Below are 13,157 nucleotides of genomic sequence, written 5' to 3' on the forward strand. Positions count from 1 at the left end.
CAGGATCGCACCACTTTCTGCAGCACGTGAGCTCCCTGTATGTGATATCTGCCCCTTTACATCACAGCCGCCCTTGGTGTTTCTTCCTGCTCCGCACCCTGCGCCTCTTGTCATGAGCTCTCTGGCTGTGACCTGCTTCCCCAGGCTGGAACCACATCCAGTGGGAGGAGTCCTATTACAGAACTCCTCCCTGTAACAACAGCTACAGTGCCTGATGTCCTCCTCCCGAGCCAGGGGTCACAAGGCAGGAAGGACGCTGACTCACACTCACACACAGACCAAAACACCACCCCAAACATCCATATCACCAAGAGCTAGACTAGGCACACTGGAGACGTTAGGATTCCCATAGGAGTGTCCGGACCCTCTGGGACACCCTCCTCACAGCCTCCTTCACCTCCTTATTGCGCAGGGTATAGATGATGGGGTTGAGGAAGGGTGTGAGTAGGGCATAGACCAGGGCAATACATTTGTCAGCACCCTTGGGGCGTCCTCCAGGGGTGCCCACATAGACTGAGAAGGCAGAGCCATAGAACAGGGCCACCACGGTCATGTGCGAGGAGCAGGTGGAGAAGGCCTTGGCACGGCTGGCCCCCGAGGGCAGCCTCAGCACGGCCCTCAGGATGCCCCCATACAGACCCACAATGAACACAAAGTTGCAGCCTGTGGCCACTCCAATCACAGCTCCGTGGATCTGGTTGTGCCAGTCAGTGTCTATGCATGCCAAGTGCATGAGTGGGGCCAGGTCACAGAAATAGTGGGCCACCTCAGTCAGACAGAAAGGCAAGGTGGCTGTGAGGCTGGCTGGCACCGTGGCAGCCAAGAAGCCCGCTGCCCACGATGCCCCAGCCAGCACCACCCGCAGCCGAGGGCTCATGAGTGAGTGGTAGTGCAGTGGGCGGCAAATGGCCAGGTAGCGGTCCAGTGCCATGGCGCCCAGGAGGTAACATTCGGTCATGCCTAGGGCATGGAACACATAGAGCTGGATGAAGCAGGCAACTGCGGGTATGCGGGAGCGCCCCCAGAGCAGTGAACGCAGCAGCGTGGGGGCCGTGGTGCTCACGTACCACAGCTCCAAGAAGGATAGCACGCTGAGGAAGAAGTACATGGGTGTGTGCAGCCCCGGCTCTGCCCGCACCAGCACCATGATGAAGAGGTTCCCGGTCAGTGTGAGCACGTAGACACTCAGGCTCCCCAGGAAGGCCAGGGGCCTCAGGGAGTGTGGGAGTGTGAATCCAGAGAGCAGGAAAGTCGGGGTGCTTGTGTGGTTGGCCTGGGCCATGGCATCAGCCCAGGCAGAGACACGGAGAACTCTCAGGATCCTTCCACTGTTTGGCAGCACTTTATCCCACAGCTGAGAACCCAATTACCTGCCGGGACAAAGGTGTGGGGGTGAAGAACAAGATCCTGGATTTCAGCATGGACGTTTGCTGCTCCCAGCGTTGTGTCCCTGGCCGACGCAACAGCACTGGCTCTGCCTGCCTATTGAGCCCTCCGGAAGCAGGAGAGGTGGACACCCCAGGGCTCCATGATGAAGTGGCCCCAACACCAGTCTTGGCATGAGAGACACCCCAGGAAGTGACCTCAGGCCTCTTTGGGCTTCCCCCAGAGTTATCACTTTTCTCTCTGGGGACTCCAAGTATAAGCCGAGACCTGGCAGGAGCCTGTGACTCTCATGGAGAACCACCAGCTCAGAAGTTCCAATCAGACCCTGTCTGTTGGAAAGTCTCTTTAGTCATGGATCTGACCCTGAGAACTACTGGGCATGATCCTTCCACACACTGTATGTGACAAAGTCCCCTAGTAGACTCACATCTCCACATCTGAAATGAGAGAGTTGAACTAATGTTTCTGAGACCCTTGCAACACAGAAGTCCATTGCCCGTGCCATGCAGAACCAGACTGTGGTATGTGACACCACTGCCCCCACCTCCCTCCCTAAAAGCACATGACGCCCAGGCAGACAACCCCTTCTGGTGCTGTATGTCATCCCATCTCTGCTGGAGCCCCCTATCATTACCTGGCAATGTGACAGCATCTAAGCACCTAGCACATGCTGCAGCATCCACCACCCACCACCCCGTCTTATCTACTTCCTCAAGGTGTTTCCTGCCCCTCCCACCCCACCCCCGGGATCCCGTTGCTTGCCCCCATGTGGCTGTTGATGAGCTCCCATGGGTCACCTAGCTGTAGTGATTGGCTCAGGAGATAGCAGCGTATCAGCTTTTATCTCATGACTGTTCACCCACCATGGAACCCACCCACATGCCAGTGGCAGAGGGTGGACAAGGGGGCTATGAGCTATCAATGCCAGGAACAGACTTGGCTGTTACAGAAGACAAAACTATGCCTTTGGGACAAAGAAAACAGACTATGAGGCAATGGGGCTCCGTGAAATGCATGTGAAAAGGAGAGACACTCCCTGTGTGAGACACAGTGATGGGAATAGAGACAGTCCCTGCACAGGACATGGGGAGAGCAGAGGGGGCCTGGCCCTGGCATAGGTGCTTCGCCTCTGTGATAGTGATTGGCTTGGGAGGCTGAGCCCTGCGGGCTATACAGGTACAGATTGCACACCCTTAGAGACCCTTCTTAACAGAGAGAGGACAACTGAGGATAGAGCCTGCCCCAGCCTAAGTGACAGGAGTCTGTCACAGGAGAGGTTGGGGCAAACCCAGAGTGCTGTTCTTTCACAACCATTGCCCTCTTTGTGTTCTCTGACTGATGCAAACGTAGCTCTTCTGCTGGTTGGCAGGGGCATAGTTCAGAGAGTTGGTGAAACAACTAAAACCAAGGTTGTGCTAACCACTTGTGACTTTCTGGCTGCCTTTTGGCTTTCCAATCTGCTCCTTCACTTCCCAAAGTCACTTCCCTATTATCCTAATGACCTCAGCATTACAGAACCACAACCCTTAGATGGCAGATGCACAGCTTTGAGTAATTTAAGTAGGGCTTTTCTTAGTAGTCAAAATATCCTCTTTCCTTCCAAATTAGTAGCATAGCATGTAGTACCCAAAATGCAAAGTTGGAGCCTGTGCAGACATTGACTGACTTACTCTCCCTTAGTTCCAGGGCCCTAGTTAGGGGTGTGAGTGCAGCAAATTGAGCTGAGCAGTCTATGTGTGGACACTTCTTTCAACCACCATGGCCAGGGTGACCACCACATAGCTGGACTCACAGAACCATCTTTTATTTTTTTTAATTTTTTATTTTATAATTTAGTTCACAATAATTGATTACATTTAATATTCAAACACCAATCCCACCACCATTACACCTTCCCACCACCAAATTCGGGATGTTTCCATCCCAAGCCCAAAGGCCTGTCCCAAAACACAACCGAAATAATATATTTCATATTGTCTGTTATGAAGAACTGCTGAACATGCTTACAAAAAGTGTTCATATAGAAATAAGTGTGAAGATTGTTCTATTTTGGCAGGAGCCATTGAGACATTCTATAGGATATCACTAACATGTTGTTAAAGTTTGGGTAAAAAAAAGTTTGGAACATTGACACTCAATATCTCTTTTGCAAACCACAGCACTCAAAAGGAGAAAGATAACAAAAGGGAATTCCCTGCCACAGAGGTAGGTGGGATGCGGGATGGGGGGAGGGAGGGATACTGGGACTGGTGGTGGTGGAGAATGGGCACTGGTGGAGGTATGGGTATTCGATCATTGTATAACTGAAACCCAAGCACAAAAATTTGTAAGTCTACAACTGTACCTCATGGTGTTTCACTAATAAAAATTTAAGGAAAAAAATGTTTGGGTTATGTGAGCTTTGGTATATATATTAAAATAGGTATAGATGCATATATATATATTTCCCTCTATGATTTGTTGCCTACTGTCTGAACCCCATCAAATATGGTGTGGTAAAGGTAAAAGGTAAAGGCCCTCCCGTTGATCGTCGATTTGCTCGAGCGGGCCCAGTAACGTCTCCATTGGAGACTTTGTTGTTACTGTGTCTGGCATATCGAATACTCTCGGTAGCTTGCCGGGCTCTCCGAGAGGGGCGGAGGAATCGAACTCGGGTCGGCCATGTTGGCCGCTTGTAAGGCAAACGCCCTACCCGCTGTGCTATCGCTCCAGCTATGGAGAATGTGTAGGGAGTGTCTTACAATGTGTTGCGTGGCTGAGGAAACAGCCGTACGGTCCAGGAATATGTTCACTCATATGTGAGGCTCGGCCCAATGTGTGGGGAGCGGCCTGGAGTGTGGCAGAGGTTGAGTTGTTGTGGAGGTTGGCTGCTGGGGCTGGGTCCCTAGGGGCATGAAGGGCTCTCACCTACCCCCCTCTGGGGCACCTCAAGTGAAAACAGCCTGGTGCAGAGTCCGGTGGCATGGCTGTGGGGGCCTCATGTTACACTCCCTTCTGGGAGAATCAGCTGTGAGTTCTGAATGGTGGCCGCTGGCGAAATTATCTGGTGCCGGCAGGAGGTGGCTTATGGGTGTGGCCCCTGGGTCACTGGAGACTGGGGGAAACAGGCAGAGGATCTCCACTCCCGGGTCCTGTTGAGCCCAGAGTCCAAGGTCACAAAGTTCTGCATTACCTAGGTTCGGTAGGACTTCACTCATGCCTGTGACTTGGCCCAAGGGTGTGGGGAGCGGCCTTGAGCATGGTGGCTGCCGAGAGCCATTTTTAAACAGAATGAATCAGATCAGTCAGGATATGTATGTTCTAGGGCTTGGGGGGAATTTGGGGGAATACTGTTCTAATTCTGTGTGTGTGGGGGGGGGGGGTGGGAGGGGGTAGGGCATTATGCATGTCTGTATATGTAACAATGTGCCCAGGTGGAAAGTAGTACGTGCTTCCAAGCACTGGGTCCTCTGAGAGGGTTTGCTGTGCCTGCAGAGCTGGCTGGCAGTCACCAGAAGGTTGTTCTTGGCTTTGAGGAGTGGTAGGTGATGATGCCCTTCCTGTGTCAGGTAATCCAGGCTCTCCAGGAATGAGGCCACACGGCTGCAACCTACTCTTGCCCAAGTAACCCACACATTATTTTCTGTCCCTAAAAAGTGAATTAAGACTCCAAGAGCTGAGTCTAATCTTTCATAAAGCTGAAGGGCTTGTGGGAAAGCTAGAGCTGGTGTTGGTGATGAGGTTGGTTTGAATGCCAGAAAGGCAGACTCCTGTTCTTTTCCCTCAAAAGCCATTGAAGGCTTTTTATACAGGGGAACCCCGAGGGCATGTGCAGAGATGCTTCCTATGTTGGTGAAAACCCGCATGGAGGCAGAGACCCAGCATCTTAACAGAAACCTCATTCCAGGAGGAAACCCAGGACACGCTGGCCATGGGAGCCATCCTTCAGTGATTACCTGAGACCGAGGGTCATCTCCCACCCACCGCCTCCCTGGGAGAGGTGCAGAGACACTCCAGTGAGCCCCTGGTGAGGCTGCCCGCAGTACCTGTGTGGAAGCATCCTGGTTCAATACCCGAGCCGGCTTAGACTAATATCCAGGCTCCATCCCTCCAGGCGGTGAGGGGCATGAGAGGCCTTCTCAGGAGGGTTTCCTGTCTCCACAGAGAGGAAGTGCCAGCTGTGGACAGAGAGAGACACGTGGGTAGACATAAAGAGTGTGAAGAAGTGGGTGTCCTCTATCCCACAGACCTGATCTGAGCATACACCAGACTTGAGGACGAACTCTGCTACTCATGTCCAGGTACAGCCTGGCACTGGACTTTTGGCTATGGAAACAACCACCATGTAGCACCCATTCCCTAGGATCCCAAGTATAACCTCTGTTGAGGAACTTCAGTTACATTTACCCTCAAACAGTTATGGATGCTTTGATTATTTGATTGGGGAGGGGAGGGGGTCATACCTGGTGGTTCTCAGGGTTTGCTCTACGCTCAGGGATCACTCTTGGGGGGACCTCAAGAAACCATACGGGATGCCGGGGATTGAACTCAGGTCGGTTGTGTGCAAGAACAGTGCCTTACCTGCTATACTATATCTCTGGCCCCAAGTGTATATCTGGAACTTTCCCCTTCTGTAGGGCTGGAGCTCAAATCCAGGGCCTCATGCACACAAGGCAAGAGTTCTAACCCTGAGCCACTTGCCCTGCTCTTCAAGCAGGTATTCAAAGGCCCTTAGTGGCCACCAGCTGATATTACAGCAGATGCTGCTCTGCTCCTGACTCCTGTGGGTGACATATGTGACTATCACGCTGCCACTGGAGCTCTTCCATGTTTTAGGTCTTGTGGAGAGAAATGAGGAAAACAGGAGCTCACAGGCCCACTTTTGCAAAAGACTTGTTCAAATCTGAAAAACAGCACATGGCCCTAGCAGAACCCAAACACCCCACCACCAGACCCGTTCTGCCAGGCTAAGGATCACCAGGGCTGACCATTGGACCCCCAAGCATGGGAGAGTAGGCCCCCCAAAAGACATACATTACAACATATGATGGGAAAGGATTAGAGGATAATCGCTTAAAGAAATGTCACTTGTGTAAAATGTTTCTCTGAATTTTCTGTATTGTGGATGTATTTATATTTTCTTCCAAAGAAGAAAAAAAGTGAAGGTGAATGAAAACTTCAAAACGATCTTTCTGAAAGCATCTGAAACTTGGAGCAAGAAGATTATAGTGCTACCACATACGTCAGGTATAATGATTGAATGTTTTCTAGAAAAAGAAAGCCACACTCTTTGTTAGGCGAAGTCTAAGAGGTGCTCCTTTAGCCCACAGTGAGGCAGCATATCAGACAGGAAGAGAAGAGGAGTGGTCTCTTGCCCATGCCTGACCTTCTGCAGCTTATATAGCCTTTTGTTTCTCTCTCTATTGAGGATCCTGAGCAGTTTTCAGGGTCACTCCAAGGGATACTCACCAATCTGTGGCGGATGCTCCTCGGACCCAGCAGTGCTGAAAGCCACTAGGGCCACATCCAGGGGTTCTCTGTGAGCCATGGAACAGCGCAGGGCTCCTGCGGCAAAGCCATACCCAGCCTTAGAGCCTCTCCCCAGCCCATTTGTTGAGATATTTATTTGGTTTTGAATAATGCAGGTTTATTAACTATGACAACCGATGATGTGGTGTCAGTTGGGCCTTGGAGGCCTTGGCCCCTGTCCGGCGGCTGTGGACTTGGAGTCCAGCCTGGCAGACTCAGACACACTTTCTCTCGGAGGTGGAGCTACCAGGAAGCCTGCATCCAAGTGGGAGAAGGGGCTGTACGTTTGCACTGGACATTGCTTCAGCTCAGAGGTGGACCTGGAACTCCTGTCACCTTCCCTCCACACCTACAGTGACATGGTACTTGGTCTTCCCAGGGCCTCCTGTCCCTCTAGCCTTGGCCCTGCCAAGGAGTACAGTCTACTGCCCATGCAGGGGTCTGAGCTAAGTCTTCTGGCAGGGCTGACTGGCCTCTCTCAGTAGCCTAGAGCCGAAGGCCACTTGTCTTTATTGTACCCCGTGGTTTTCCGGGGTCTTCTCATAATCCTGCGGAGCTGGGCCTGCTCTCCACCAGGCTTCCTGAGCAGCTCCGTCAAAGAGAACACAGACCACCCCCAGTGGGGGTCCCAGTTTCGGGGGCACAGGCAGATCTTCTGCTCTGTTACACAGCGCTGGACACAGGGACTGAGGCCAGGATCAGGGGCTGGACACGAGCCTCACTTAGGAAAAAATCTAATGGGAATGAGCAGTGGGTCAAGATGTCACAACAGGCCTGAGGTCTCTGGCACCCTACTGGGTTTCTGACTTGGTCTTCTCTAATTCAAGAAGTGGTACTGTCACTGGTACTGTGGGTACTGTCACTGGATGCTGTGGGTACTATCACTGGTGCTGTGGGTACTGTCACTGGGTGCTGTGGGTTACTGCCACTGGTACAACAGGTACTATGAGTACTAGTATTGTGGACACAGTAACTGGGTGCTATGAGTACTATCACTGGTACTTCGAACTATCAACTGGTGCTATGGGTACCATCACTGGCACTGTGGGCACAGCAGTTGGATGCTATGGGTACTGATATTGGTACTACAGTACCTATAGTACATGGCTGAGTGCTGTGGGTGCCATCCCTGGTACTGTGGGCACGTGGGCACAGTAGTTGGGTGCTTTCGGTACTGTCACTGTTACTGTGGGCATAGTAACTGGGCACTGTGGGTATAATCCCTGGAACTGTGGGCATAGTAACAGGGCACTCTGGGTACTGTCACTGGGACTTTGGGTACTGCCACTGAAACTGTGGGCATAGTATCTGGGTGCTTTGGGTCCTGTCACTGCTGCAATGGGCATAGTAACTGCCCACGTGTGTACCAGGTTCCTTATAGCTGGATTCTCTAAGTAGTGCTAATGAGGTACTCGAGTACTGTAACTGCTCAGAGCTCAGTCCTCACTCCAACCCTCGCATGAGTCGTGGCTGGACCCTCACTCCAGCCCACGGTGGAGCAGGGGTGCTAGAGGGGGTGGCTAGAGAATTGTGCCCACACGCAGTGCTGACTCGCCCCTAGAGGTGAGTCCCATGGGCCGTGCATGTCATTCACAGCGATTCCACAGGCGCCACCCCGCAGTGCAGGGTCCGAGCCTCTGGCTTTGCTGGGACAGCACGGTGGTGACCGGGCGCCAGACGCAGCGGCCCTGAGGCACAGGTGCCTGGGGAGCAGGCCCGGGCCTCCCTCCTGCCCCGTGCTGGGCGGGGTCCAGGGGCAGGTGGAGGAGGCCCCGTCTCTTTCTCAGGAGCCTCCTGGAAACTTCCCGCTACCGCTAACGAGAAGGCAAACAAGCCGCCAAGGGGCAGGAAGGCTGGGACCGAGGCAGCTGCCCCTGGGGGCCGCCCCTTAATGAGGCTCAGGCTCAACTTCAGTAATTGCGGCAGCTCTGCGGAGCACCCAGTTGGGGAGCAGCTCAGGGGAGGCTGTTTCTGCTGTTCCATCTCTCAATCCGTACTAATTGGGGACGGGAGACTGTGGACCAAAAAAAAAACAAAAAACAAAGAAAGCTCTGGAGCAGCCATCCCAGGCCTGGCCGGCCGCAGCCTCCCGCTCGCTGGTCCTGATGAAGCCCCCGGTGGCTGACGGGATGGACGGGCGGCATCCGCAGAGGTGGGCGCGGAACCTGCTCCACCCGGTCGCACACGAGTACTGCCACCCCAGCTCAGCACGGGGACTCCTGAGCACGACAGCCCTCCTGGGCGGTGGAGCGGGCTCCCGTCAACCCGGACAGGGCAAGAGAAGAGCCGGGATCTGCTTCAGAGAGTCAGGGTGACCCCGGGGGAGGTGAGAGCCGGACAGAGAAGGCAGTGCCGGGGGAGCCCCCACCCAGAGAGAGGGTGCTGGACCCAGACACAGTGCTCCACTCGCTCACACAGGTACTGCTACCCCAGGCACAGTGCTCCACCCAGTCACACACGGGCACTGCCACCAAGACACAGTACTCTACCCGGTCACATATGGCCACTCCCGCCCAGACACAGTGCTCCACCTGGTCACACATGGGTACTGCCCCAGACACAGTGCTTCACCCAGCCACACATGGTCACTGCCCCAGATACAGTGCTCCACCTGGTCACACACGAGTACTGCCCCAGACACAGTGCTCCAACCAGCCAGACACGGGTACTGACCCAGACACAGTGCTCCACCTGATCACACACGGATACTGCCACCCCAGACACAGTGCTCCAGACACAGTACTCCACAGTACTTCTCCAGACGCGGTACTCCACCCAGCTCACACACAGGCACTGCCCCAGACACAGTGCTCCATCCAGTCACACACAGGTACTGCCACCCAGACACAGTATTCCAAACAGCCTCACATGGGTACTGCCCCAGACTCAGTACTCCACCCAGTCACACACGGGCACTGCCACCAAGACACAGTACTCTACCCGGTCACATATGGCCACTCCCGCCCAGACACAGTGCTCCACCTGGTCACACATGGGTACTGCCCCAGACACAGTGCTTCACCCAGCCACACATGGTCACTGCCCCAGATACAGTGCTCCACCTGGTCACACACGGGTACTGACCCAGACACAGTGCTCCACCTGATCACACACGGATACTGCCACCCCAGACACAGTGCTCCAGACACAGTACTCCACAGTACTTCTCCAGACGCGCTACTCCACCCAGCTCACACATGGTCACTGCCCCAGACACAGTACTCCACCCAGCCACACACGGGTACTGACCCAGACACAGTGCTCCACCTGATCACACACGGATACTGCCACCCCAGACACAGTGCTCCAGACACAGTACTCCACAGTACTTCTCCAGACGCGCTACTCCACCCAGCTCACACACAGGCACTGCCCCAGACACAGTGCTCCATCCAGTCACACACAGGTACTGCCACCCAGACACAGTACTCCAAACAGCCTCACATGGGTACTGCCCCAGACTCAGTACTCCACCCAGTCACACACGGGTACTAACCCAGACACAGTGCTCCATCCGGTCACACACAGGTACTGCCACCCCAGGCACAGTGCTCCATCCAGTCACACACGGGTACTGCCACCCAGACAGTGCTCCACCTGGTCACACATGGGTACTGCCCCAGACACAGTACTCCACCCAGTCACACACGGGTACTGCTGCCCCAGACACAGTGCTCCACCCAGCTCACACACAGGCACTGCCCCAGACACAGTGCTCCACCGAGTCACACACGGGCACTGCCGCCCAGTCAAAGTGTTCCACCCAGTCACACATGGACACTGACACCCCAGACACAGTGCTCCACCCAGTCACACACGGGTACTGACACCCCAGACTCAGTGCTCCACCCAGTCTCACACGGGTACTGTTGCCCAGATACAGTGCTCCACCCACCTCACACACGGGTACTGCCCCAGACATAGTGCTCCACCCAGTCACGCATGGGTACTGCCATCCCAGACACAGTGCTCCACCTGGCTAACACACGAGTACTGATGCCCCAGACACAGTGTTCCCCAGCTCATACAGAAGGTGCAACTTCCCCAGACATAGTGCTCTACCCGGCTCAGACACAGTTGCTTATCTCCCTGAAACAGTGCTCCACTGAGCTCACACATGGGTACTCATCTCTCCAGATACAGTGCTCCGCCTGAGCCCACACTCAGGATACTTCTCTCCCTGGACACAATGCTCTACCCAAACCACACAGAGAGCAGTACCACCCTTCTTTCATCGCTCAGAACCTTTGTTTTAATCAGTTCCATCTAGGTAATACTATCACTTTCTTTTAGAAATGAGGAGTTCTCACAGCCAGATGCCACAGTCTCAGGGTAAGCCTGATCCAGGAATGAATATGTTCAAAAACCCAGGTATGCGTGCTTTGTGACCAAAATCTCCAGACTTTCACGGAGTCAGGGATGGGCGACTTCCCCCCATCTCCCTGTTCTTCTGGGAGCCTTGCAGTCATGCCAGCTTGTGCCAAACTGTCGCTTTTTGCCTGGCTCAGTCTGGGGAGATGTTGCAGAGCTGACCCACCCACTCAGTGGTCATCAGGCTGCTGGTGGTTGAGTTTTGCTGGAAACTTCATCAAATTTCTATCTAAGAGGGTGGCCGTGGCACTCCTCATTCCCTCCCTCTCCCAATGGGTCCTTTTCCCCTGCGTCAGGTATAATGTCGCCATAAAACAGAAGGAGCAGTCAGCCAACAGCTAAATAGCACTTCATCGGGGAATTATCTCAACCCAGATGGTAGCAAATACTTAGAGGGGCAGCAGGAGGGAATCCTGGGAGGAAGATTGTCACGGAGAGGGTGAAGACTCAGCCGAAGGCCTTAAGGAAGGGACCAGGCATGGAGGCCATCTGGAGTGCCAGCAGAGGGACACCGTGTAAGAGAGTCACAAGGATAGGGAGGCCCTGAGATGCGTCTGTTCCAGACCTAGTCCTACTCCCAACTGGGCTTCACTGGACTCCTGTCTCCCCACCCCTCTGGGTGCATGAGGAGAGGGAGGGGTGGGAGTGCCAGGGGGAGGGTACAGGGACCCTACTTCTGCCACCAACCCAGACCGTTTTTTGTTGTTGTTGTTGTTTTTTTCTTTTTGGGTCACACCCGGCGATGCACAGGGGTTACTCCTGGCTCCGCACTCAGGAATTACTCCTGGCGGTGCTCAGGGGACCACCTGGGATGCTGGGAATCAAACCTGGGTCGGCTGCGTGCAAGGCAAACGCCCTACCCGCTGTGCTATCACTCCAGCCTGTGAGTCTTAGCTCTTTTCACTCATCTAATCAGTAATCAGTAAAAGTGGCTCTTCCTAATTAGGCAGGGTGTTTCTGACCCCCAAACCACACCCAGTCTGAAGCTTTCCTTTCCTTCTTGTGTGTTTCCCTGGCTTTCAGCTATCACTCTATTTTTGAAGGTTTTTTCCTTAAAAGAAAATATCAGTGGTGGCCCTTGTCTGGCCCTTTGAGGTACCTGGCTGGCCCAGAGGACCTTTTGTCCCCGTTCCCCTGGGACCTCTTAACCAGCTTAGGAGATAAGACCCAGGCACTTTCCTAAAGGGAAGTGCTGGGTACATTGATGGGGCTGAATAAATAATAATAAAAATTAATGCTGAGCCATTCACTGCAAAAGTAATCTATATGGCTGCCATAGGATTTCTGGATAAACAACATTTTGAATCTAATAAATAAGTGGTTATTTAAAAAAATAACAACGGGGTATGGTGCCGCCAGCAGGTCAATCTGTACCTGTGAGGCGAGTGCATCAGCAGCCTGATGGCGCCTTCAGACTTCCAGAAACCCCAAAATTGCTGCTGTGCCTTTGGCCAGACCCCTGAAACTTGGGGCAAGGTTTACCAAGAAAGTAAATGGCCAAAAGTTAGGTATGTGGGAAACACACCCACAAACCACCTCCAGCTCAGCTATATAACTGGAGGCATGGCCTCTTCTGGTTCCTGATTGAACTGCTTAATGGCCATGATCCCAGAGACTCAGAAACAAATCTTGAAACCCAATGGCTTTTGGCAGAAATGCATCCAGTCTCTGCAGTAGGTTACCGGTGCTGGGCCAACCAAGGTGGGAATAGGTTTTGTGCCTTGGCCTGCTCCCCCTGACGGCTTGGTGGCCGCCATCCTCCAGAGGCCACTGGACAGTCAGGTTTGGGCCCACAGTGACGAGACATTTTGGGCCTCACGGGATGGGAGTGAAGCTGGTCCTGTCCTCCCAAACCCAACTAGACCCCAAGTAATAGCCCATGAATGGCCTCT

At 53.6% G+C, this 13,157-nt stretch overlaps 1 protein-coding gene across 1 annotated transcript; it reads right to left on the reverse strand.

Annotated features, from left to right (window-relative positions):
• Positions 1-337: 337 nt before the first annotated feature.
• On the reverse strand, positions 338-1,282 carry LOC130042740 (olfactory receptor 6N1-like). The gene has a single exon (XM_056134933.1). The coding sequence runs from the start codon at positions 1,280-1,282 to the stop codon at positions 338-340; it is 945 nt and encodes a 314-aa protein (XP_055990908.1).
• Between the last annotated feature and the right edge of the window lie 11,875 nt (positions 1,283-13,157).

This window comes from Sorex fumeus, unplaced genomic scaffold (assembly GCF_029834395.1).
Source record: "Sorex fumeus unplaced genomic scaffold, SorFum_2.1 ptg000109l, whole genome shotgun sequence".
NCBI lineage: Eukaryota > Metazoa > Chordata > Mammalia > Eulipotyphla > Soricidae > Sorex > Sorex fumeus.

What these genes read in the sequence shown, in the direction of transcription:
- LOC130042740 (XM_056134933.1), bottom strand. Translation starts at nt 1,282, where the DNA reads ATGGCCCAGGCCAACCACACAAGCACCCCGACTTTCCTGCTCTCTGGA.